Genomic DNA, 24,820 nt, shown 5'->3' on the forward strand with positions numbered 1-24,820 from the left:
AATAGAGCCTTTTTTTTTTTTTTTTTCAAGTGCAATAAATTTCATTCAAATCGGTCAAGCGGTTGTCTCGTAAAAGCATTTCGGCGTTTTACGGGTATCTGAATCTGTAAATCGGAGTTGGCCTATAGAGCTAAAGCTTTTGTGTCACCTCGTTGTCACCGGTACTGCAAGATGGCTGTCCCACTGCGTGTAGCCGAACTTGTGGAACGGAATCTTGTGAGCAACACGATGTATAATGGAGACTTCTAGAACGTTCCATTTGGCGCTTAAGTCTGATCAGCGATAGGTAATACCGACTTCTAGAACAAGGGAGAGAAGAAGGGGAACCGAAAGGCTCGATTTTGTTAATCGTGACTATATAAAGACAACAGACGATGAAGCCAAGGAAGTCATAGGGGAAATTAGCTGTAGTTGAAACTGAAATGCAGAAAATAATAAAGAAAGGGAAATGAAACGATAAGGATGTTCCACATCCGCCCACGTACCTTGGCTCTGAGTGGCGCTGGCTAACACTCCTAGGGTTAGACCTAGCTAGTAAACATAAATAGACAAGTTGGTGGACGCTTTCGTAGCCGTCGCCGTAGCACAATTGGTGGATCAAGGCACGCGTAATGCGGAGGTTGTGGGTTCGACTCCCACCGGCGGCTCGTCATATTTTCGTCCACTTTCATTTCCCTTTCTTTACTTTCAACCTTTCAATTTAAACTGCAGCTAAATTCCCCGATGCTTTCCTTGGTTTTGTTGTCTGTTGGCTTTATATAGACTTCTAGAACGTCGCATCTGTAGCTTAGAGTTTGATTACCGAAAAACGTACCATTGAAAGTAACTGGCCGACATCCACATCCTCTGAGAACACATTCTGAAACACATTCGCTGTGACGAATCAACACAAGTCCCCTTGCTGAATCGTTGGCTCCATGGCTTCCCGCGTTCATCCAGTGTTGATCACCAGAATCACTTCTAAACGTGCATAACTAACTGCAGGAAATACGTTAGTCTATTACGGCGAGCTGACGCTTGATTCAATCTTTCAATGGGTTACGTAAAATGAGGAAACTTGAACGTGTTGGTTCTCGCGCGAGGCATCGTGGGCGTGGTACACGCAAGTAAAAAAGACGACTTGCGAACAGCCAGATGAAAGATAAGCAGCAATGATTCTGCTGCAATGCCCACTGAGGCATGTTCCGACGCTCTGTCGTAACAGCAGCGGCGGTAATTAATCACATCGTTTTCAGTTAGTAGCATCCGTAACCATCAACGCGTTCACCACTGTTCGAATTTCCCGCCTTACCACCGCACCAGCATGTGGCGCCATGCCACGGTAACGGCTCGAAACAGTCGTTTCCGAGATCACTCTTCGGTCGCCGCTCTGTGTCGCAGCTGTCTGAGCGGTCGATCTACAGACACACGTAAATTTGTTCGCGTTCGCACCAAGCGCCAGCGCATTGCGTGCGCTCTCAGCAAAACGAGCAGCCGGGACCGTTAGCAAACAGGACGTGGCGACGAGAACCGTGCGGTGTTTGTGCCGTACTCTCTACGTAACCTGTAACCTGTCGACGTTTACAGCGGCCATGGACAACCCGCGCGTGGTGGACCTTCGATCGGACACGCTGACCAAGCCGACGCCCGAGATGCGGGAAGCCATGAGGGACGCCGAAGTCGGCGACGACGTCTTCAAGGAGGACCCTACCGTCAACGGTATGCACGTGCAGCCATATGGTGCAGCACGGTTAACACGATCTCCAAACCGCGTTCTGAGCAGCGAGAGTACAGTGAACTCCCGTAGCGAGAGCGTGCGAGAGCAGACGGCGCGAGCTGTGGCGTGAGCGCCAGACGACACATTCCGCTATGTTGCGCATGCGCGCGACCAGCCCCACAGCGTCGTCTGCTTGCCTCGCTCGGAAAGCGGCTCTAACAACAGACTCGCGTACCAATGTCAGTGTTCTGTAGCATCAAGTTCCTAAACTTTAGTGAGCGCCTATGTTCTGCGGTACAAAGAACGTTGCGCGCGACTAAAGGCATTGCAACCTGCGCGGCGCGATTGTCGTTTTCGCGTTTCGGTTGCGGCTGTTTACGCGGGTGATTCAAAGGCGAGCTTACGGGCGCGATCTTGTAACGGTTCGATTTCCGAACTGGTATAAGATCGCGCCCCAGCTGGTTAGCACTGAGAGAAGCGCTACTGGTTACGTAATTTGCCTTGCCTAAAAAAAAATAACGTTGCAGTTTCGCCTGAAAAGCGAAGCATCGAGTGCGATAACAAATTATTAGACAGCTACACGAAGTAAGGATAGCAACTTTATCGGCCATATGTATACTCGTGAACATTCGCTTAGTAACTAAATTAACAAGCATTGTGCCACATGCGCAGAGGCAAACACGAACGCATATCACTCGATTACCGCGAACGCTCGCTGTCAAAACGGTAGCGTGAGGAAGCGCGACAGCAGCAGCAAGCGAATGTCCCGTCCCGCCGCCTCTCGCTTCAGTGCGAACGAAGTGGCAAGAGTACAGCGCACACGAAGCCATCAGCCCTGGGCGCGCCTACACTCTGTACTCACCAGAGATCGCTTTGTGATAGGGCCTGCGCGGCCACGCCATTCGCAGCCACCTGCGAATGGCGCGGCCACGCAGGTGGCAGGCAGCAGGTGGCGCGCAAGGCAGCCACCTGCTGCCTTGCGCGCGACGAAAGACGGCGCGCTTCCTGACCCTTGCACCCTTTCTCTCGCACCTACAGCATACCCACGGCGCGCTGCATAGGGACTTCATACGTAACCTCACGGCGACGGCGGTAATGTGCCTGGAGTGTCCATGTAATTGCTATGGAATGAAAAAAAAGGAAAATTAATTTCCCATCTTCTCAGAACAGCGTTGTTACACTTTTATGGTTTCTCGAATCCCAAACAGCCGCTCCCTTTCACATTGAACTCGGCAGTACCCGTGCGTGCGCTAATGCATATGCATCGACGGTAGACGAGACCTCAGGAAAGAACGAACAGCGATGGCGCAGCTCCTCCCTCACCCGCCGCTTCCCCCACCTTCCAATGAAAAATAAATATGCGCAATGAAAAAAAGAAGCGGTGCGAGCTACAGATAGTTCGATTACGCGAGAAATAGCCACGTACTCCCCATTTACTTCACTCCTCCTCTGATGTGCCAAGAACAAGCACGCATCTGCCAGGCCCAAACCAACAACTCGCTCATATACTCCAGCCTGTATGTGCGAGCCTTCCAACTGGCCTATCTCCTCACGCGGGGCCCACAACTGTGCCGACACAGTGCACCGACTATACCCCAAATAATTCTCACAAGTTACGGCACTGATTCCCCACACTACACCCATAATGTAGGGCTCCAACGTATCCCTCACCTCTGAACTCCACCACCTGCCTGATACCAAGACCAAACGTATCTTGCGGTCTTCACCAGCGACATCCAGAACAACGTTGCAAGCCAGTCCCTGGACTAAGGACCCGCGACAGCCTATACCAGCTTTTCCTTCCAATACGTTGCGTTCTCTCTCTCTCTTTCTCTGCACCATCCTTTCTTTGTGTTTTGCAGAGCTCGAACGTGTGGTGGCCGAGTTCATGGGAAAGGAGTCCGCTCTGTTCGTGCCCACGGGGACCATGGGAAACCTGGCGTCAGGTGAGACGGAAATATCTCGTAAACGCCCCTTGCACTTTCCATCCGTCTCTCTTCGCAGAGTGCCGACGCTTTCCAGTCTGTTCTTCGACCTCTTATAGCGTGACAGTTTTTTCCTTGAAGAAAAAAGAAATGGAATTGCGGTTAGAAATATTTTTATACCAGGTACGGGATAAGAACATCGAAATTACTATCATACCATTTGCTATTCCGGATGATATTTGTAGAGTGGTTTAAAGAAAGCTGAAACGGGCATCTATATGGCTTTGTACAATACAATGCCTTTGTATTCGCATGTTTTGGCACTGAATAAACTCAGACTTGGTGAACAGTCGGCACTGCAGAGATAGCGACTTCAATTTATGGACCTGAGTGGACGCAGCCACCCGAGTATATTGGAGTGCCCAACTCCTTTGGAAGCACCGGGCGCGAAACATTCTTGTTTTTTGTTTTATTCCTTTGAGTCAGAGACGGCGACACCCTGACGTGTTTTTGCTGGTTGTCCAGTGATGACGTCAAAATCGGGATTTGTCTCGCCTAAGCGTCTCGTTTGGACTTGTGAACCTTAGATTCAGCGTCACGAAATCGCGACAAGAGGCTCGGAGAGGTTAACCGATTTATTTATTTATTTATTTATTTTCATTTTCTAATGTTTTCGCATTTATTACACCACTCGGGCAGCGGATCCAGAATTCAAAATGTCGGCGCGTTTGAAGAGTGAATAGGAGTGGTGTGACGTCAAGGGTCACGTGAGGAGTGCCGAATCAGAGCTGGTAGATTTGGTGGGAGAGGAGGAGGCGCCGTCTCGGCAGTCGTGGAACGAGAGAGAGAGAGAGTCGATAAAAAATGCTGACGCATTACACAGTCTAAAACGCGTGCTTATCTCTGAGATCTCTTATTCTTGCGTGACTTCCACAGTGATGGCCCACTGCGACAGGAGGGGAGAGGAGGTGCTGGTGGGTGACGCGTCCCACATCTTCCTCTGCGAGCAGGGAGGAACGGCGCAGGTAAGTGCTCTTCCAGAACTAGCGTCATATCACGAAGCTGGCAGGCGGAGTGAGATCCATGAGCTACAATGCCATTCACAATCGGCTGCGGTGCCTTGTAGTGTAGTCAGAACTTGTGCAAGCGGATAAAGAAGTCTGCGTAACGTGCACACGAACACTGGTGATTCAAAACTATCAATAGTACTATATATACTATCGATAGTTTAGTTGTTATCGCGCTATCGATGTACTATGTCCATAGTATCGATCGCACTTTATCGATAATGTAAAATTACGCGACGAAGCGCACGTAAACTCTGCATCACGAACTGGACGATCGTTTCCCTGTTCCGAATTGCACGAGCTTGTCGATGGTCTGTTTTCGGGGAAAATGTCTTACATCACTAGCCAAGAATGGTAAAACTATCGATCGCACTGTCAATAGCTAACTATTGCAACACTGTCGATAGCGCTCCTATCTAAAGCTATTTTTCTGTGCACTTTATATATATATATATATATATATAGTTTCATAGCGAAATATCGTAATACTATCAATACTAACAGCATCGACAGTCTTTACACCATCTGTAGTGTGAAAAAAACTATCGATATTATTGACACCCATAGTGAATACACGATAGAGTGCCCCACGCTAGTGTATGGTTTGCCGGCGTTTCAGTGCGATAGCAATTCGTAGGAAACTCGCTGGTCTTCCTCCTTGGCGTCAGTGCAAGCGGCTCAATCGCGGATGCAGTGCAAAGCAAAGGCATCGCTGGCCCAGCATCCGCCTGACTGTAGCACAGAGTTGCGGATAGGCTCTATGCAAAGTGCTGCGCAGATGTAGATGTACACAAAGCCGACTGCGTGATAAGTTGCAGCTGTGCGTTGGCGTAGTCAAGGGGAAGCACACCGGGCACGTGCCCCTGCCCTCCTCCCCCTCCTCTCCTCCCTCGAAATTTCTGCATTAGTACGCCTCCTCCCCAGCCCTCCTCCCCATCAACCTCTTCGGAAAAAAAAAAAAATTCTGGCTACGCCTCTGCCGGTTGTCGCTCGCTAAAACGCTCTCCGAAAATGAAATCAAGAAAATGAAATCAAGAAAAAGAAATGGGCATATGGGCGGGACATGTAACGAGGAGGGAAGATAACCGATGGTCATTAAGGGTTACGGACTGGATTCCAAGAGAATGGAAGCGTAGCAGGGGGTGGCAGAAAGTTAGGTGGGCGGATGAGATTAAGAAGTTTGCAGGGTCAACATGGCCACAATTAGCACATGACCGGGGTAGTTGGAGAAGTATGGGAGATGCCTTTGCCCTGCAGTGGGCGTAGCCAGGCTGATGATGATGATGAAAACGCTTCTCCAACTGTGCAGCGCATTGAACCGCTCCAACTTATCGACGCAGGTGGCCTCGGTGCATAGCTGGGCCGTGCCGACGCAGAAAGACGGCCGGCTGCTCATCGAAGACCTGGAGTCTCGCGTCAGGTACCGCAACATACCCTGCCCCAAGACTGCACTGCTGTGCCTCGAGAACACGCACAACTTCTGCGGAGGCACCGTGCTCCCCGTCGACTACGTCGAACAGGTGCTCGAGGGATGGGATCAACCTTGGATCTTTTATTGCCAGTCTTCATTTTTTTTTCTTGCTTCGCAAAAAAGAAGAGTCAATTGAAACAATTTTTTCTTCAGAGTATATCACGCATTTGTTTTCCGCGCGCCGCGAGGATTGGGTCGCTTGTGTCACGCGACGACCTCCGAGTGAGCGAGTAAAGAAACTTTACTGCAGGTCACGCCACATATTCCTTCCAAGAGTCTATACGGCTTACGCGCACGGAACACGCTGACCGGACATAGTACTTTTAGCAGCACACTGTCGCTTTATTTAACGCGTGCAAACGCGGGCCCGAGTTGGCCTCGAAGAGGTTCGTCGAAGGCGAGCATAGACCAAGTGGCACCTACCGAGTACTCCAAGTCGGCGTCAGAGAGTTTCTTCGCACAGCAGTACCTATACCCAGTCCCGCACATACACAGTTGGCCCACGTCGACGTGAGAGAGGTTCGTCGAAGAGCGACACATACGTACACACTGCCATACACTCGGCTACCCCAGTTAGTCCGGCGGTTGGTTTCGAACCCTGTTACCTAAGCAGAGCCAGCCGATGTGCTGCCCGTTCGACCACGAACCATAACCAGTGACCCACGTAGGGGGAAAAAAACTGTTAGGTACAAACAAACATACAGCCCCCGGAAAGAGCGTGAAGTACCCTAAGAGCGCAAACGCATTAATAACTATTGGCTCCAGACAGAGAGATTCAAATACCGATACCTTCATTTTCTCATCTAATAATCAAACTGTTATTTTGAAATGACTGCCTGCAGGGTTCTTAAACAATGCTTCATTAGTCTAAACTGATTTACTGTTTCGATTTAGTGTCCCTTTAAAAGTGCCGTTCGCGCGCAGGCCTCCCGGTTCGCGAAGAGCCACAACATACCGCTGCACATGGACGGCGCGAGGATCACCAACGCGGCGGCGTACCTGGACCTGCCGGTCAAGGACCTCCTCAGGGGCTGCGACTCCGTCATGATGTGCATCTCCAAGGTGCGTGCACAACCAACGCGTGTCGCGATACACGAGAACGCCGCTGCTTGTATATCATTATAAATACGACGTAACCAGCACACAAGCGCTCACGCGCGCGCCTATACAGCTTGCTGTTTTAGACGTCCCCAGCAAATAAGCGCCCACTCGAAAACGCTTTCGTGCGAAAGAAAGGAAGCCACACGCGTGTAATCTTAAAGCGAACACCTTCCTCTGGCTCTTTCGCCCGTTTTTTTTCTGTTTGGTAGTCAGGCTTGCACCGCGGATGCTCTCGCCCAAACTGAGTTCGAACAGCAGCATGTATTATTTAGCTCTTTGAGACGATGAGCAAACGAGATCAAGGTGAAAGCAGGAATCAAAGTTTCGACAAGTGGACTTGACTTCTTCAAGGCCTTGAAGAAGACAAGCCCACTTGTCGAAACGCTGGCTCCTGCTTACATTTGAACAAGACAAGCCCACTTGTATAAACGTTGGCTCCTTCTTACATTTGAAGAAGACAAGTCCACTTGTCGAAACGTTGGCTCCTGCTTACATTTGAAGAAGACAAGTACACTTGTCGAAACGTTGGCTCCTGCTTACATTTGAAGACAAGTCCACTTGTCGAAACGTTGCCTCCTGCTTACATTTGCGGAAGACAAGTCCACTTGTCGAAACGCTGGCTCCTGCTTTCACCTTGTTCTCGTTTTCCCCATCGTCTTGAACTTCCATCTCCCGTCTTCTCCCCTGTTTGCCATAGCTCTTTCAGAGACACTTGCTGTCGCGCGAAAGCTTCGGGGAGGGGGGGGGGGGGGGGGGGGCGTCGGAAGGTTTGGGTGGCGTGGTGGAGAGCTCGGGAAAGACTGCCCTCCTCTTCTCTAGGTCGCAGTTTACCCCTGTGGCGGCTGTGGGAGAGAGCTCCGGCGGCGGGAGAGGAGGGTGTCAGTCGAACAGCTTGCTTGCGGAGATATATGAAAGTGTATGAACGGAAGCGTGCAGGGCGTAGGGCTCCTCGTGTTAGAATTGAAGCAGTGGCTTTTCAACGCTTAACGATTTGATGCGTTGATTTATTCTCGATACATTTCAGGAAAGGTACAGAAGCTAAAGGCGCGCAGCGCCTGACGGGGGATGCTGTAATTACGTAGTACGGGGGGGGGGGAGGGTATTCTATAGGAGCCCACATAGTGAACTCTTACAGAATACTGGAAGTCGTCTAAGGAGTCCACCTGTAGTCTGAGGAGTCCACCACTTTTACAGAATACTGTACGTAGTCCAAGGAGTCTACCTAGTGGACATGTCCATTTTGTCTGCTGCTGAAGTGCTGATTGGCTGTGCTAGGGTACGCTTCAGAAGGAGGCAGGGACTCCACCCAATCAGCACTTCAGCAGCAGACGAAATAGGCACGTCCGCTAGGTGGACTCTTACAGGATACACCCCCCCCCCACCTCCCTTCCCCAGTTTTGTATATCACGTGAGATGGTTTGCTAGGGTGGCGCTTGGCCGACCCGGCCGGGACGAAAGAACGACACAATGCGACAGATTTATTAAGAATACGTTTATATATATGTGCCATATGCCAACCAGTCATACTGTATGAGTTCGCATAGAATAAAGTTTGCAGTACAGCTCAACAAAACCATTTGAGAAGACGACCTGTCACACTAAACATAGGTTCACACCCCGTGAAGTAATAATGAAGACACGAGAACAATAACTAATCGCGTTGGCTCGTCGTCCACTTGGTCATTCCCTACGTTGGCAGCTCTTTTCTTTCTCGAGTATCATGACTCACAGGGCAGCGCCGGTGACCGGTCGGTTCTCGTTTCTCCAGGGACTGTCGTGCCCCATAGGGTCCCTGGTGGCCGGGTCTAAGGACTTCATATACAAGTAAGTCGTGGCAGCGATACACACTTCGTTGTTTGTAGACCGCGAAGTACTCGAAATGTAACTAGTGTTCCGAATGCCTACTTCGCGCGTGCAACATGCACCTTGAACGACTTGTGCAGCTGGGCCGGCAGTGATTTCTCACGCTTTTGTAGTGTCGCTCTCGAGGTGGCTGGGTACGGCCACCCAATCTACGAACGCACGCTACGTATACACTCTTTAATTTTTTTTTTTAATGCTCCAGGGCTTGCCTTGTCCCCGAACGATAATCGCTATCGATCATGCGTATACATTTCATTTATTTATCGCCCTGCGGTTGGTACTTTTCTGTGAGGAACGCTAAATCACCCTCATACGTGCATACCGAAGATAGATGATGGTTGTTGTTTAGGGTCATAGTAAGCCCCAAAGGGAGCAAATTTTTCTTAGTGTACAATATGTCTGTTTTGAAGTGGTTGGGCACTCCAGAAACTCTGCTAAGGAAGGTGGTCGCGGAAACTTTTTTGCGATGCATTAATTGCTTTTATAATTTTTCTCTTGCATCCGACACCACTTTTAATAACATCTTTGTGCTCTCTTAATGGAATACTTTCACCCTCATTCAACCTGCTTGGAGTCAATGGACGCAATCTGAGAACAGTACACACCCTTTGGGGCGTATTTTTTTTTCCCACAGCAATAATCGGTATCACCTTGCGTGGCTTTCCTTTCTGTAACATTACGCGCGCCCGGTACTTCCGGATCACGAGCGGATTGCGCGTTATCAGCGTGGCATAGCATTTCTTGGCAGGAAAGTAGCGAGCACAGTTTCCAACAAAGTAAACGCAAGCAAGACAGATGACGATCCTTGCTGTTTGACAAACATGTGCCTGAAAGGGTGTAAAGTGTTTGTACGATGTACGCCACGGGATAGCACGGGCGCTGTAGAAAACGGAGTCAAATAAAGGCTAAAGATTACTAACAGGCAAGCAGTTGCCAGTACACTAACGTTGTCCTCGTCTGCCGACTGTAATATAGCGCAGAAGAAGGAGTGAAAAATTGTGTTGTCTTATTTCTTACTTATGGCCTTCGATGTACGCATGCATATGCGATACAAAATGTGCGGCAGAATGCTCGCTGTAACGATTTCATCGGAACAGCAAATATACTTCGGTTTAAGCGGTATGTCGTTAGAAGCGGGAAGTCTCTAAAGGAGTCATTGTAACGCAGGACGGGGGCGCTCATCACACGTGCGGGAGCTCGTGAAACGTACATCGAAACAAAGGCGCACTCGATACATGCGACCCAACAGCGAAATTTGGCTGACTCCCATGGCCGGCTGTCTCGCCCGTCAGTGTTCATCACGTGATACTGTTCGAAAGAGCTGCCGTCAGGTGGCGGAGTAATCTTCAGAGCGTTCTTTACCTCTCAAGGTTGATACGAAGGTCTAAGGCGCTTCGAACTTCGTACCAAGCGGTATGTGGCAGTGTTCATAAATAACAGCGCTAAAAACGAGAGCAAAACGAACACATTCGACAGGATCGTCCATCATCGACATCAAAAACATTTATTGGTATCTGCAGGAAATTTTGTTGTAGTCCGTCAGGGTATTCTTGAACGCTCTTGACTTGGTTTAGCATGGGTGGGGACCTTTGTCCAGGGCACCGTGCTGTCATATGTGTTCTTTTCGACCAATTCTGTAGCGGTGTTACGTATGGACACGGTAGAGATCAACCAACGGGCTCACATAAAGGCATTGTCAATGTATCCGGCATCATGGTCGTTCCGATAATCGTTCTAAAAATGCGCACACTGCGCGGTCGGGACTACGAAAACTTCGAATAAAGAGATATTTCGAATAAAGAGAGTTCGTTATAACGAGCGGTCGCTCCAAGTAATCGAGCGACTGTGACGTGCAGGGTGGGGAGAGCCCGCAAGTGCTTGGGCGGAGGCATGCGCCAGGCGGGCATCGTGGCCGCGGCGGGCCTCGTCGCGCTCCGGACCATGGTGGCCAGAGTGCACGAGGACCACGACAACGCGCAGAGGCTCGCCAGGGGTAAGACGGTATATTGGCGGCGAGGAGTTACGGAGTCGCCATCTATCGGAAGCGGCTCGCTGGCGTAGTATGAGGGATCACGTGGCGCGCTCCTCATAGGTTTTGCTGTCAGCGCTCACTAAAAACACCACGCGCGAGCTCTTCCGGACATTTCTGTAAGTACTTTCGAAACGACAGAAGCTTTTTACTGTCTAAATAATAATCTTGGGCAAACTGAAAGAGCGCAATCGTTTACAGACGCTATCTCTTTACCGAATACGTACAGTGAACGCCACTGTGCGCGGTCGCCGCGATGGAGTCTCCCGAACCGGCTTCTTGCGTGAAAGGTAGGTAAACGCTGAGAGCAAACCACATGAAATATGTTCTTATAGTGTTTGTATAACTAAATGTAGCGTAATAGAATGAAGCCTCAATGCAGCGATCGCACAGATTCGCAGCGACCGACTGCGCGTCTGCATGCTTGTCCGCGCACTGTTTCGCTTTCGCCGCGTGCTCGTTTTCGCACTGTGCCATGAGCTTTAGACCGCAGAATATGAGCGTTTGACAGTATACAAGCAACCATTGTTGCGTGGGCGCTATCAGAGCTGTTCAAAAAATAATTTCATTGTAGAGACTTCGACGCCTACGGGGACTATGATGTACGTGCCGTCGCGACGATTCAATATTTTTTTTATTCTAAATTCTTTTACCTTTCAATATTATTTCTAGAGTTGCGTCACACTGTATGCTTATCGGTGTTCTCAGCGTGCGATTTCCCGCTGCTCCTTTTTTGTAATCCAGTGCACTGATTCATAACACAAACATGACCATATGCCATGCTTTCTTTTTAATGTGCTTCTTACCACTCCCTTTCCACTCCACTGAACTTGCCAGTATCTATAGCATCGACAAGTTCATAGACCAAACCGTCGTGACATTACTCGGGCGATGGACTCGGGCGAGCGTCGACCTCAGTGCGCGTTTTCGAACATCACAGACACGGCGCCGTAGCAGAAATCTTCCTCGCGTCTGTGCTTGCTGGATACTCGAGTTGTAGCCGATGACTGTTTGCCGGTTTTATGGTTCGCGAGCCAAGCTTCACGCGGCTTCTTGTCCTGCGCCTACGTGTGAAGAAGGCTGACATCGGCCTCCGTTACGTACGCCCGGCACTGCGGCACCGAGCAGTAGCCTACCATGTTGCGCGCCTTCAAAGGCAGCCACTACCTATTGTAGTGCTTTCAAGCGTTGTAAAGGAGACACTCGAAGCGGGGAAATCCCCCCACTAAATGAGGACCGCAGCGTACGAGGGAATTTAAACTCTCGTTTTCAGCTCGCTTCGGCGCTCCCGAAGCAGCCGACGCGGCCGCTATGTCCACGTGATCCCTCCTAGCACGTCACGCCGACGGTGGCGCCAGCTTTTCCAGTGGTGGAGCTCGAGGCCAATATCGGCCCCAACGTTGAGGGCCGAGCCAGATATTTCTTGGCCGTACCTGACTCCCATAGTTGTCCAATACCACACCAGCTCCAAAGCTCCTTGTCAACCTCTGGGCATGTTTTAGCGCATACTTTTCAGTGCGAGTCGGGTTAACCGACTGACGCGCCATCTGCGTACGGCAAGGTGAAACTTGTGGTCACCTAATGCCTGATAAAGAGTGTTTGAAATCAAAGGGTTTCCTGACTATAAGGGAAACAGCGTAGCAGGGATGCAACCACCGCGGAAAGGCAGGATAGTAGGTGGATTTCCCTATGATTCGGCATGGCTTCGTTGAAGAAAACAAAACGCACCTTCTTTTATAGATGGTGCCAAAAGAATGGCGGCCATGACACATTTTTGCTTCCGCAGTCACTTCCGGCACGTGCTGTCCGCACAAGTATACAGCCTTCGAGATCAGTTTCTGTTACTCTGAGGGAGCCGGAGCGTAGATTTGGACCCCGCCTATCGTTTCTGGTGGTTCAGCTGTGTTGCGTGCTTGTCATACAACATTTCTTGAGAGTAGTGAAGCGTTAAACATTGACAACTGCTTCGCTTTGTTATGTAACTTATACTGCATAAATGAATATAGACAGTGATGAGTGTCGCTATACACATCTGGACGGGGCTCTTGGGCGGTGACACTCACCAAGGGTTGCCATGATATTTAGTTACTTCAAAGAATTCCTTTTCATTTGTAACGTTCTCAAAACAGCGCGATGCTAGAAATTAGAGGGTGAACAAGGACAATCGTTGGCATGCAGCAAACTTGAGATGACAATACACAGTTTTAGAGCAAGGAACCAGAAGGTCGCTTGAAGTAAAAGGGCCGAAGCTTTCAGGCAAAGCCCCCCCCCCCCATGCCTGGATTATATGTACTATATTTGTGTACTATATCAGTCATTAAAGTGCACTTTACCACCATCGGCAGGCTAGTTGAAGCGCTGTATCGGCGATTCGCGTAAACGCAAGTGCCATACTTCCCTCCGCTATAATTTTAGAATGACACTCAATGCTTCAAATGGCAAATACAGTAAAACCTCGTTACAGTGAACCCGCATATAGTGAATTAGCGGCTATAGCGAAGAAACGAATATATATATATATATATATATATATATATATATATATATATATATATATATATATATATATATATATATATATATATATATGCAGAACGACACGCCCACGAAAAATGCATGTCATGTAACAGTAAGGACGCGAAAAACTATGATTTCCTAACGATGACGGAGTAAAGGACGATCACACTCACCGTGATTTGAGCACACCGTCTCTGCAACTATAATTCGTGTGTGCACTGACTGCCTCGATATTATCAAATCTTATCAAAGGGGTCATCACACTTTTACATTGGCGAGACAGCACCCATACACATAGTGATAGCAGCCTGTGAATCTGTGTTTCAATAAACAGAAAAAAATTGCTCTCTTTTGAACGAGAATCAGCCTACTGTACTTGGAAAAAATGTCGCATAGTTACAGGAAGGCAAGACGATGAACTAGGGTTACAGCAAGGGCACTGATATAACGAAAATTTTCCCCGGTTGTGACTACTTCACCATATAACGGAGGTGTACTGTATGAGCGAAAAACAAAAGAAAGGGAAGGTGCTGATTGAAAATACTGTTTATTTGATTTTGCTTACTTCGTGCCGAGATCTTTCGTTGTGGTAAAAAAGAAAGTATAGTTTTCTAGTCAGTTTTGTTACCCGACCAACAGTCAGCAGGCCCGCCTCGTTCTCTTGCTGCGTTCAGGTGTCGAAACCCGCAGCCTGTAGTGTGTTTCGCACCTCGTACGATTGAAGAGCTCTGATTGCTATGGCGTTCTTGAAGTATACCGAGACAAAGACGATGCACTTTTTTCGATGGGAGGCGCTCTGACAGCAGAGAAGTGGACACCGCCAGGAGCGCTTCTGTCGCATTCAGGAACGTCTGCGGTTATCCCCAACTCGATCTAAGGATATTTCGTTCTTTCTTTCTTTCTTTCTTTCTTTCTTTCTTTCTTTCTTTCTTTCTTTCTTTCTTTCTTTCTTTCTTTCTTTCTTTCGTTCCTTCCTTCCTTCTTTCTTTCATTCTTTCTTTCTGTCTCTCTCTTGCCTCCCCTTCCTTTCTTTCCTTGCTTGTTTGCTTGCTTCTTTCTTTCGTTCGTTCTTTCTTTCTTAATTGTCCACGCGTAAGCACGGTGTCGCGCGACTATCGGAACCGACGTACGACGAGGTGTAATACTATGCAATTAAACTACGTGCATCTGTCCTGCTGATAGTGTCGGCCGTCGTTCGGATCAGTAACGATTCCTACAAAAGTGACCGCGGTGACCGCAACCGCTTCGCCACCAATGTCACCCGACCAAGCGAATTTGGAACCCACGGCTGTACGTGACCAATTACTGCGTCTTATTGGATGGGGTCGATTTGCGAACAAACTTGACTCGGAGGCAACTTCGCTTTGCTTCAACAAAAAGTAAATATAATTTAAATTATTACTGACGATTAATAATTTAAATTCCGACATTTATAGAAACGAGCATAGCCATACATGCCGCACGCAAAAAAAGATAGTTCTCCTAAAGGTATTTTGGACAATAAACCGTCCAAAAAGAAAAGAAAGAGGCTAAGGTGCCTCAACTTCGACCCAAATATGTTCACTCAATCGCATCTTCACGGTCATACATACGCACAACCACATATGAGCACGCAGCAGGGGAATGTGTGTTATACACGAGGCCTATGTGACCGAAGCCCGTTTTAACCGAGGGGTACTCGGTGCGAACCTTCAACTGTGCGCTAACTGCTCTCTCTCTCCCTCCTCTCTCTCTTCATCCCCATACCCCCTTCCCCCTGTGCAGGGTATCAAACAGGACTTGCGTCTGGTTAACCTACCTGTCTTTCCTGTCTTCTAGTTCTCTCTCTCTCTCTCTTTAACAGAGGAGCAGCAGGAGTTGTACTTCCGCACGATCTTTATCTCTCTCTCTCTCTCTCGTTAACCAAGGAGTGTGAGTTGTACTTCTGCACGACCTTTATCTCTATCTCTCTCTTTAACCGAGGAATGAGTTGTACTTCTGCAAGATCTTTATCTCGCTCTCTCTCTCTCTTTAACAGAGGTGTATGAGTTGTACTTCTGCACGATCTTTATCTCTCTCTCTCTCTCTTTAACCGAGGAGTGAGTTGTACTTCTGCAAGATCTTTATCTCGCTCTCTCTCTCTTTAACAGAGGTGTATGAGTTGTACTTCTGCAAGATCTTCATATATATATATATATATATATATATATATATATATATATATAACCGAGGCGTATGAGTTGCACTTCTGCGCTATCTGGTTCTTTGCAGGCGTCAGTCTGCAGGGCAACCCCTACATCGGCTTGGACCTGGGCACGGTGCAGACCAACATGGTCATTTACGAATTTGGAGACACGAGCCGTCTGTCGCCGCTCACCTTCTGCGAGCGCCTCAACAAGGTTACAGTATCTCTCTATCGGAAGAATGCGACAGTCTTTGTCAAAAGTACACGGGGCTATAGGTTGCCTGCGACCGCCATGCTCACTAACGGGATGCTTAAAGGCGTTTCTGTGGAATGCCGAAAGTTTCAACGCCCTGCGGAATGAATTATCGTGTCCTGCATACAGAAGTCAGGAGTGTCATTATGCAGTGTCACGGGAACCGCAGCAAACAAACAAAAAAGAACGGGATGATTCTTAAGGTCGAGTGCATGTTCTTCAGCGTCTCTTTCTGAGAGACTTCCAGTAATCTTTTTACTCAACGACATCCACTATTTCGGTAAAAAGCGTGTAGTTTCTTTTAATTGGTGCTCTAATTGTCAATATGTAAATCAGGCGGCTGTAAAGAAAATCGTTGGTTTCTTTTTTCAGACAGGTGCACATCGCGTTTTCTTTGTTTTTCTCGCAGATAGAGAAATATTACCTGGTGCACAGTCATACGGTATATCTTTTTCATATTTCCAGGGCCTGCTTTACTTGCCAGAAAAACAAATGAAAAACAAACAAAAGAACATACAATTTGTAGCTTGTTAGAAACGCCTCATTTTGGCGTTACTATTCTTCACAAATGCCCAATTGGCAGCTTGACAGTTCGAACACTTAAGAAGCTGGATGATAAAATTTATTGAAATAATTGGATGTAAGTGACTAATCAATTACTAGCGTTTTTTTTTTTTTTTACAAAACTCTCTCGGCAAGCCTCAACAACATGCACTTGGTGTTATTAGCGTAGAATAATCCTTTAAAAATTTGGTTCATGACAACTGGGACACCCGCTATAGTGAAGCCGCAGAGTAGCCCGTATACTTTTGACAAAGACTGTACATCATTTGTTTGCACGTGCAGGTTCCAGAACACAAATTCTTGCGGCCACGTCGTGTCGCAGATTTCTGTCTCCTTGGTGTTTCTTTACGTATCCTTGTCGGAGACGAAGACAGCTCGGACATAATATAGCTTTGCAAGTCGGTTCTGTTACCGACTGGTATGTTACAAATGTAAAAAAAGAAAAAAAAAGCTGGTTTTTAATGCCTTAGCATTAGGAGTGTCAAAGTGAAACAACAACTAAACAAAGGGTATGCGTGTGAAGTGTGGGACGACGGTCACACATTATATATATATATATATATATATATATATATATATATATATATATATATATATATATATATATATATATATATATATATATATATATATGTATATATATATATATATATATATATATATAAGGTCAAAGTTCAGTGAAGCTTTTCACCAAGGTGGCGGTATATATGAACGCGCTTGAAACAACTTCCATACGCATACGACTCCGCACGCATCTGAACTTATATATCCCGGACGAATATCTTACGCTGTCTATTTCTCGATTATTCTCGGAAAAGGACTCAAGGGAATGTGCATCAGAATGAGCCATGGGCACGCGTGAGGATATGGCCAGAAACGTTCCCGAATCTTTAATTGTTCGCTCGAGCCATACGACTGTTATAACAATGAATCGGTATAAAGGTTATTATAAACGGGGATGAGGTACCGACACGAGGACCTATAGCCGTCAAATACGGAAGATAGATCAAAGATGCCTTCGACTAAGATAGGTGCTCCTATCGAAACGTTGGCCGGCCTGTCTGGGGCACCTCATCCGTGTTTATAATAACCTTTATACCACAGTGTGCAACTATATCTGCCAGCCCCCTTCATCATTTATGGATTACTCTAACAATGATGTGATTAACGATGGTCGGACAAGGAATGTCTTTGCAGCCAACGCTTCGACAAGGGGACCTGATTTCGTCAGAAGCCGTTTGCTGCGCTGAGGAAGGTGCGCCCCCCCCCCCCCTCTTTGCTGAAGCGTTCGTTCCATGGGACATCCCCTTTTTCCGACTACGATTGATCACCTCAATTCAAGCCCCCGTCTTCCTGTGGACTCGTGCATATCGCTTGACTTTACTGATACGATGACTGAACTCTTCCACAACACTGCCGAGGTGCAACATTTCGCAGTACGTGGTTCTGCTTTTTGATGTTTTTCTTTTTTGCCCCTCTTTCAGGTTACGCAGCGGGAGTACGATGACCTCCAGCAGGCCGTAACGGTGAAGATGATTCCCATCGGCCTGAACAAGGCCCGCGCTGTCCTCTACAACGGCGTCAGCGCGGACGACGTGGACGCGGCTCTGGTCAAGATACGTTACGTCATCGAGGAACTGTGCCGGTCCGCCGGTGCATAGTCGTGTAACCACGTGGTCTCAAAGAACTGAAGATGTGCGCACACGCGAGCGGCACATAATGGCGCGCGCATGCGCACCCTCGGCGAGACGTACCTTCGAACGTTCGCGCAGCTCGGAACTACTTCGAATGAAGCTTATATAGTTGGCACGGCATGACTGCGTACGACTGCGACGATAAGGTGACACGCGATGGGCACGTGGACACGTATAAACAGGCGTACGTGTCCATGTCGCGTCTATGTCGTGTCTATGTCGTGTCCATGTCGCGTCTATGTCGCGTCCACGTCCGGTCCACGTCGTGTCCATGTCGCGTCCAGGTCGCATCCAGGTCGCGTCCAGGTCGCGAAAAAATCATATACACCATACAGTCATATACTTGTCGCAGTGGCAAAAAGTCTTCAAAGTCGCGGTATTCCCGAACACATCCGAATGCCAGAGTCCTAATCCGGTCCCTCGTGAATCCGCGGAGGCCTTGGATTTTATAGGAAAGGATGCCGACTCCCCTCAACATTCCCCTTCTCTGTGGAGTTTGATTGGTTGATCGATCGGGATTGAATTAAGCGTTCGAAACTAAGTAAGGCTTTGGTATACGCTATAGCGGGAAAAAATTGGATTGATTCTGAAAACCTGGAGTTCTTTAATGTGCACTCAAAAGTTCGATGCACGCGCGGCCGCTCTTGCATTCCGCTCCTATAGAAATTGCAATCGGATAGCGAACCCGCGACCTTCGTGTTCTGCAGCAAGACTCCCCAGCCACCGCTCCGGGTCCTCAGGTTGGTTCTACCAGCCATCACAGTCCTGACGTAATAAAGAATGTCACCCCGTCTGATCTCTTATGCGTGCCAAACTGTCACCTGTGATGTTCCTTTCTTGGCTCTTATACTGCGGCTCACGCTGTATGATACTATATGCGATGTTCGCAGAGCAGCCAAGAATTAAGGCACCTTAAGTGACATGTACCCCACGACATCCGCTTCGTGACAAAGGCCGCAACTTTCACACCTGTCTGAACGAAACACACGATTAACGCATGAGATAGGCTCCCAGGTTGCTCAGAATGAAAACAGAAAGCTTTTTTCGTGACAATGGGATAATAGCAACGTTACTTTTTCGATTGACCAGCTTCCACTGTTGAACTGACAGAAAGAAACCGGGGCCCGTAGTCACACACAAAAAAATAAAAAAAAAATATTATGCTAGAAGTATTTTAAAATCAGGTTCGAGACGATGGTGATGGTAGACGGCCAATGACGTGCATACAGCGCTTACGAGCAAAACACTTTCTGAATTCGGCCTACATATAGGCCCGCATTCACACAGGCTCTTACGCCACAGTTGTTCGAATTCCTGTCAACCCTGAGTATTGACATATTAGCAAAGATGGCCAGCCAATGGCAAAGAGTGCTTACGAACGAAAAGCTCTGCGAATACGGCCCCTAGATCTTCGAAGAGACTATATGGTCCTTGCGGTCCTGTTATCTTTTCTTACGCCAAAATTTCCATACTTTTCCCCCTAAAGACATATGGAGAACGCATATAAAAAAATTACGCAGAAACTCCCCTGGTAGTTGTCTATATATATATATATATATATATATATATATATATATATATATGGCGGCAACGGCATCAGTTCAATAAATGACATTATGCGATGATAATCATCATGGTGATGGGTCCTAAACTCTGGAACATATCCTTTAACGTGGTTTGGCTAACAGTCGGGCAGATTTTACGTATGTGTTATGCAAATAAATTTAGAAGTCCATAATTTCGAAGAATAAATTAAGGCGAGTAAAATCCAGGACGATTCTAATCGAACAGTCTAACAATTTTAATAATCTAATAATGATATGATAATACGTAATAATAACAATATAATAAGTAATATAATCACCTAACAAAACAACTCTGTCCCATTAGAATCTATTCTATTAGAACAGATTCTAATAGAACGCAGTTGCAGTCCGCAAACGGCCGGGCTTTGCGGGATACGCAGCCGAGCGCGCGAGAGGCCCGAATCGACGAAGAAGAAGAAGAACGAAGAAGAAAGAAGGCTCGGCGGATCCCGAACCCGCCGCGGGTCAGCCCCGAGTTGCCCGTCGTCTTCGGTGGACGTCCGAGGTCCCCCCGAAGACCCCGCGCTCCGAGGAGACGTCGTCGTGACACGCGTCGTCTCCGCGACCCCCCCCCCCTCCCCCCGCCGAGACCGGAAGGAGGACCAGGCAGCCGCTGCCCCCCATGGAGACCGTCCCGCTAGCCGACCAACCCTGCCACTGCGCAGGTGCGTATTTTTATGTATTTACTCATACTGTCAGCACGAGCCAAGACAGGAAGGAGTTGCGGTTACATTGCTATCATCAAACTAGGCACAGTAGATGTTTAACCAATTCAATAGAAAGCAATCATATAGGAAGGCACAGCATGTAAACAAATATGAAGCAATAAACTACATGAGTAACAATTAACAAGTTGTAGCACTATATGGGTCTAACGTATAGGGCAAATACGACATGCGTCAGCCTTCTTCAAAAAGAATGGGAGGTTATATGTATAATATATAAGTTCTGTCTCAGCACGACGAAAAATATTAGGCGTAACGTGAAGAGACGGAAAGACAGCGGCGGTGTGTTGGAGAGCGAGCGGTGGTTACCTACATTCTGTTTGACATGAAGAGAAAATGGAGTAGGCTGGACCACATGTAATGCGAAGGGGAAGTAAGCGAGGATGTCTACAAGTCAGCTGGCGTTAAGATCGACGCATAATTAAGATCACTGGGAGAGATCGTTCGTCCTGCAGTCGAAACACTAAATAGCCTGATAAACATGTAGGCTCCCCCTTATTCTTTGCACTGCGGTGTCGTAGCCAGGCGAGGGGGAGGGGGGGAGAAGCCCGTTCCAGGTCACTTGTGTGCAATCACCCGCCTCCCCACCACCATCGGGCCCCCCCGAAAAACATTTCTGGCTACGCCCCTGCAGGGAAGGCCATATATGGGCTCAAGTCGGCCATTCGGTGACGAGAGCCTGCTGCGAGTGCCAGTGAAAGGAGCAGGAGGGCTCGCCCACTGTGTACCACTGATCCGTCCGCGAAGCTCCCATTCGGTCGGCATGGGGCGCAGGGCGATCGGTGGGGCGGACAACGGGCGAGCCCTCCTCCTGGCTCTCTTAAAGCCCTTAAGTATAAACCCCATGCAAGCGATCTTGCACGCGTCAGCGACAAGCGACGCGATGGAAATGGCTGTCGCGTTCGCTTGCACCCCATGCGAGCGATGACTTCGAGCGACGTCTCCCCAGTGTTGCCGGTATGAGGGCAGCAATACAGGCGCCGAAACTAGCGTGACGCGTGCTTTATTACCTTAAGTTGATGCGTTTTACTGTAAAAAGCAGCGTAAAATATTTCTGAAAGTCTTGCAGTAGGTTCTTATCCTTGCACGTATAAAAATTCAATCGTTTGCTCGTTCCCTGCGACAATCGGAAGTACTTGAGTTATGTACATCCAGTTCCGGCTTCGCGCTATTGGCTAGTCGCTCATAGCACTTCCGGGCGGCGAGCGACGAATTCTAGATTTGGAGAACCGAGCGATCGCGCGACAAGACCGAGCGATCTGTTCACACGACGGCTCGATCCGTCGCTCGTCGCTGTCGCGCACAAAATCGCGCTCATGGGGTTTAACCTTCAAACTTCGTAAAGTAGCGACACTCACCTCCTCCGCCTTCACTCCTCCTCGTTTCTCTTCTCTTTCACGCTCCCTCCTCGACCGTGGCGCCGCCTACACTGCTCGAGCGTAGCAACGGCGCCAACATGCGCTCCTCGCCACTCCGTAGACGCTTCTCGAGCAAAAATGGCGCTGACGCACGGCCCGAGGGTCCACGTGGTGCCATTAGGCCAATAGCCACGCGGCGTCAGCCAGAGCGCGCGAGGAGGAGGCGGCATTCTTCAAAGCGTGTCGCTACTTAGCAAAGTTTAAGGGGCTTTAGTTAAACTCCCTAACACCAATTTCCCTCTCCTCCTCCCATACGCAGGAATATCGATAAACGATTTCGGCGGAGGCGTGTACCTCTCGCGGTGGCCGCCGTCAGTGACGACCGTTGTTCAGCTGCTCCCAAATGAGAACCACCCCGTGGTGCTGCCCCCTCCGTGCCAAGCCCCTGTCACGTCGACAGGTGAAACGGGACAACCATTACTCTCGCAACGCGTCCCGAGCGCGTTCTTGCCTTGTGTCCACGGTCATCCTATCGTGCTACCACAGCTGCTGCTTCCCGCACCGAGGAAGAAGAAGGTGTCGTCCCGGTGCCGCCACTTCACGAGTGTGGTCCTCCATTTCGTAGCGTCTATATTCGCCCTGAACCTGCTGCCTCTACTCGCCTCTGCGCTTCTACGCTACCGCAAAGCCAGGCTTCCGCGGGCGACGGCGCTGAAGTCGACGAATCGGGGTCCCTACACTGCGACGTTAGCGCCGAGCTGTCCACAGAAGAGCAGTCGACTACGCGGCGGGGGCCGGCATACCGACTGGTCGCCAACTGAAAAAAAACGGCAGTCAGCTTGCTGCTATCAAAAGGCGGCGACGTCGGCCTGGAGGTTGTCGTCCCAAGACCACGAGGTTGTAAACCGGCAGTGACCTCGTCGACCATGTGGTGACTCCTTGCTAACTAGCGTATAAGCTGACTGGGCTAGTTGGTTGACCATAGGCAGTTCTCCAGCCTGCAGCCACTGCTGGTGCTACGCGTGTAGAAGTCACTGTGAGCCATAGCCTGAGGCTATGTGTCAGCGAGCCGGCAGAGGAGGCCAAGCGATCCCTGCACTGCTTTTGGAGTTTGTGTTTTCTTGACCATCAAAAACAGTTCTTTCAAGTGCACGAGGAATACCAGTTCCTGCGTGAAGTGGTAGTGATAGTATCGAGTGTCTGTCGGGGCTGCTGGCGCGCTGCAGTGATTGACTGCAAAGACTGACCCATGTCGCGCACTGGTGACGTGGCAGCAACGTACAGGCGTGGGCCACTGGCTGAGCTTATTTTTTTTTTCTTGGTTTTGACTTTTTGTTGTTTTTCTTGGTTTTGACTTTGTTTTTGTTTTTTTTTAATATGTAGTTGAATGGGGAGCCATGAAGAAATTCTTTGCATTTCTTTATTTTTTTTTTCTCGCCCAAACGCGGTGGTGTAAACCGATAAAGAAAGTGTGTGTTGCCTATTTTCTCCTCCTGTGTACAAGTTTGATCAATAAGCAATTTTCCGTCGCGTCATCGCAAACGGCGACGAGAAATTTCGCATCGCTGAATGATTCGCACGTTCCGTTAGTCCCTTCGAATGGACGGAAGGGGACCTGGCACAGCCTTTTGATGTCGCCAAGAATTCTTATTTTCTCGTTATCCCTCCCCTTCCCCCGGGTGGGTATAGGGACGGTGAGAAAATAGGTTTATTCTACAAACGACAAGCCAGCTCCAGCGCAGCCAAGCGCATGGTTCAAGCTCCACTGCGCAGCCGACATCAATCGTCCCAAGACCCGAATCCCAGTGTCGCAGACAGGGGCGTGTAGGGGTGGGGGTACAGGTGCTCGCCCTCCCCGAAATTTCTGTGTGAGCGTATTGTAGTGATTTGGGCTTGTTGGTGAGACACGCAGTTGCAAGTTAGCGCCTGTGTGTGTGACGTCTTCCTTTCGTCCTTGTCTTTTCACGCGCTGTAAGCCTCACGATGTGTGAGCGCGCCGCCTGCCAAGTGCCCTCTCACCCCCACTACCCCTCCTCAACCTCTCCGGCCCCGGTCGAGTGCGTGCCAACCCTACCTCAAATTCAGAGCCAACAGTGGTTGGCTTCTTGACTACGAAGCGTCGACCTCTCGGCTGTCTGCCACGTTATGCCTTGTGTGGTGCGGGTGGCTGGTATACCAGCCACCCGCACCGTCGCATAGTCGCCGGAGCCCGTATAGAGCTTGGAGGATATGCACTTAAATCTATGGCTGTCAACCAGGTGTTTTCTTATGCGGCACACCTTTACTAGTGTTCCTGCCCTTTTTGCGAATAGGCTACGCGGATAGCTGGAGATTAGCAGCAAACAAAAGAAAGAGCTTTCAACGATAGTTGCTCTAGTTAACCAAAATGAGCTAATTAGCTTTCAATTTGCTGAATTGAAGGCACATATGTAATTGCGAAATCTATGCCGAGTAGTGAGGCCATGTCTGCTTAGCATAAATCATATGACTATATATAGTGTGAGAGCAACACATGCCCGATTTTCATCATCTTCTCTACATATCATCATCCATTGTGCAACTCCTTCACCTGTGTATATAATCACCAGCTGCACAGCTTGGTCCTCGTGGTGGCAGCACGAGCTCGACTGGAACAAAACGCTTCCTTATAATAGCGCCACTTTCGAGGTATGAGACCTTGAAACGGGCTACGAAATATAGCGGCCCTCTCTCTCTCTCTCTCTCTCTCTCTCTCTCTCTCTCTCTCTCTCTCTCTCACCTCCCCCAAAAGCGCGCATGTAACAGTCCAGAACAGTATTAACTGGAAC

General features: G+C 48.8%; 2 protein-coding genes across 2 annotated transcripts; both read left to right on the top strand.

Annotated features, from left to right (window-relative positions):
* Nucleotides 1–1,346: 1,346 nt before the first annotated feature.
* LOC142589998 (uncharacterized) lies at nt 1,347–19,138 on the top strand. Its single transcript, XM_075701795.1, has 9 exons — nt 1,347–1,698; nt 3,559–3,642; nt 4,558–4,646; nt 6,029–6,208; nt 7,084–7,221; nt 9,029–9,084; nt 10,980–11,116; nt 15,920–16,047; nt 18,135–19,138. The coding sequence occupies exons 1-9, from the start codon at nt 1,572–1,574 to the stop codon at nt 18,309–18,311; spliced, it is 1,116 nt and encodes a 371-aa protein (XP_075557910.1). The 5' UTR covers nt 1,347–1,571; the 3' UTR covers nt 18,312–19,138.
* An 803-nt stretch (nt 19,139–19,941) lies between these two features.
* LOC142589995 (uncharacterized) lies at nt 19,942–23,503 on the top strand. Its single transcript, XM_075701790.1, has 2 exons — nt 19,942–20,595; nt 22,333–23,503. The coding sequence occupies exons 1-2, from the start codon at nt 20,553–20,555 to the stop codon at nt 22,926–22,928; spliced, it is 639 nt and encodes a 212-aa protein (XP_075557905.1). The 5' UTR covers nt 19,942–20,552; the 3' UTR covers nt 22,929–23,503.
* The last annotated feature ends 1,317 nt before the right edge of the window (nt 23,504–24,820 follow it).

The sequence above is a fragment of the Dermacentor variabilis genome, chromosome 8 (assembly GCF_050947875.1).
Source record: "Dermacentor variabilis isolate Ectoservices chromosome 8, ASM5094787v1, whole genome shotgun sequence".
NCBI lineage: Eukaryota > Metazoa > Arthropoda > Arachnida > Ixodida > Ixodidae > Dermacentor > Dermacentor variabilis.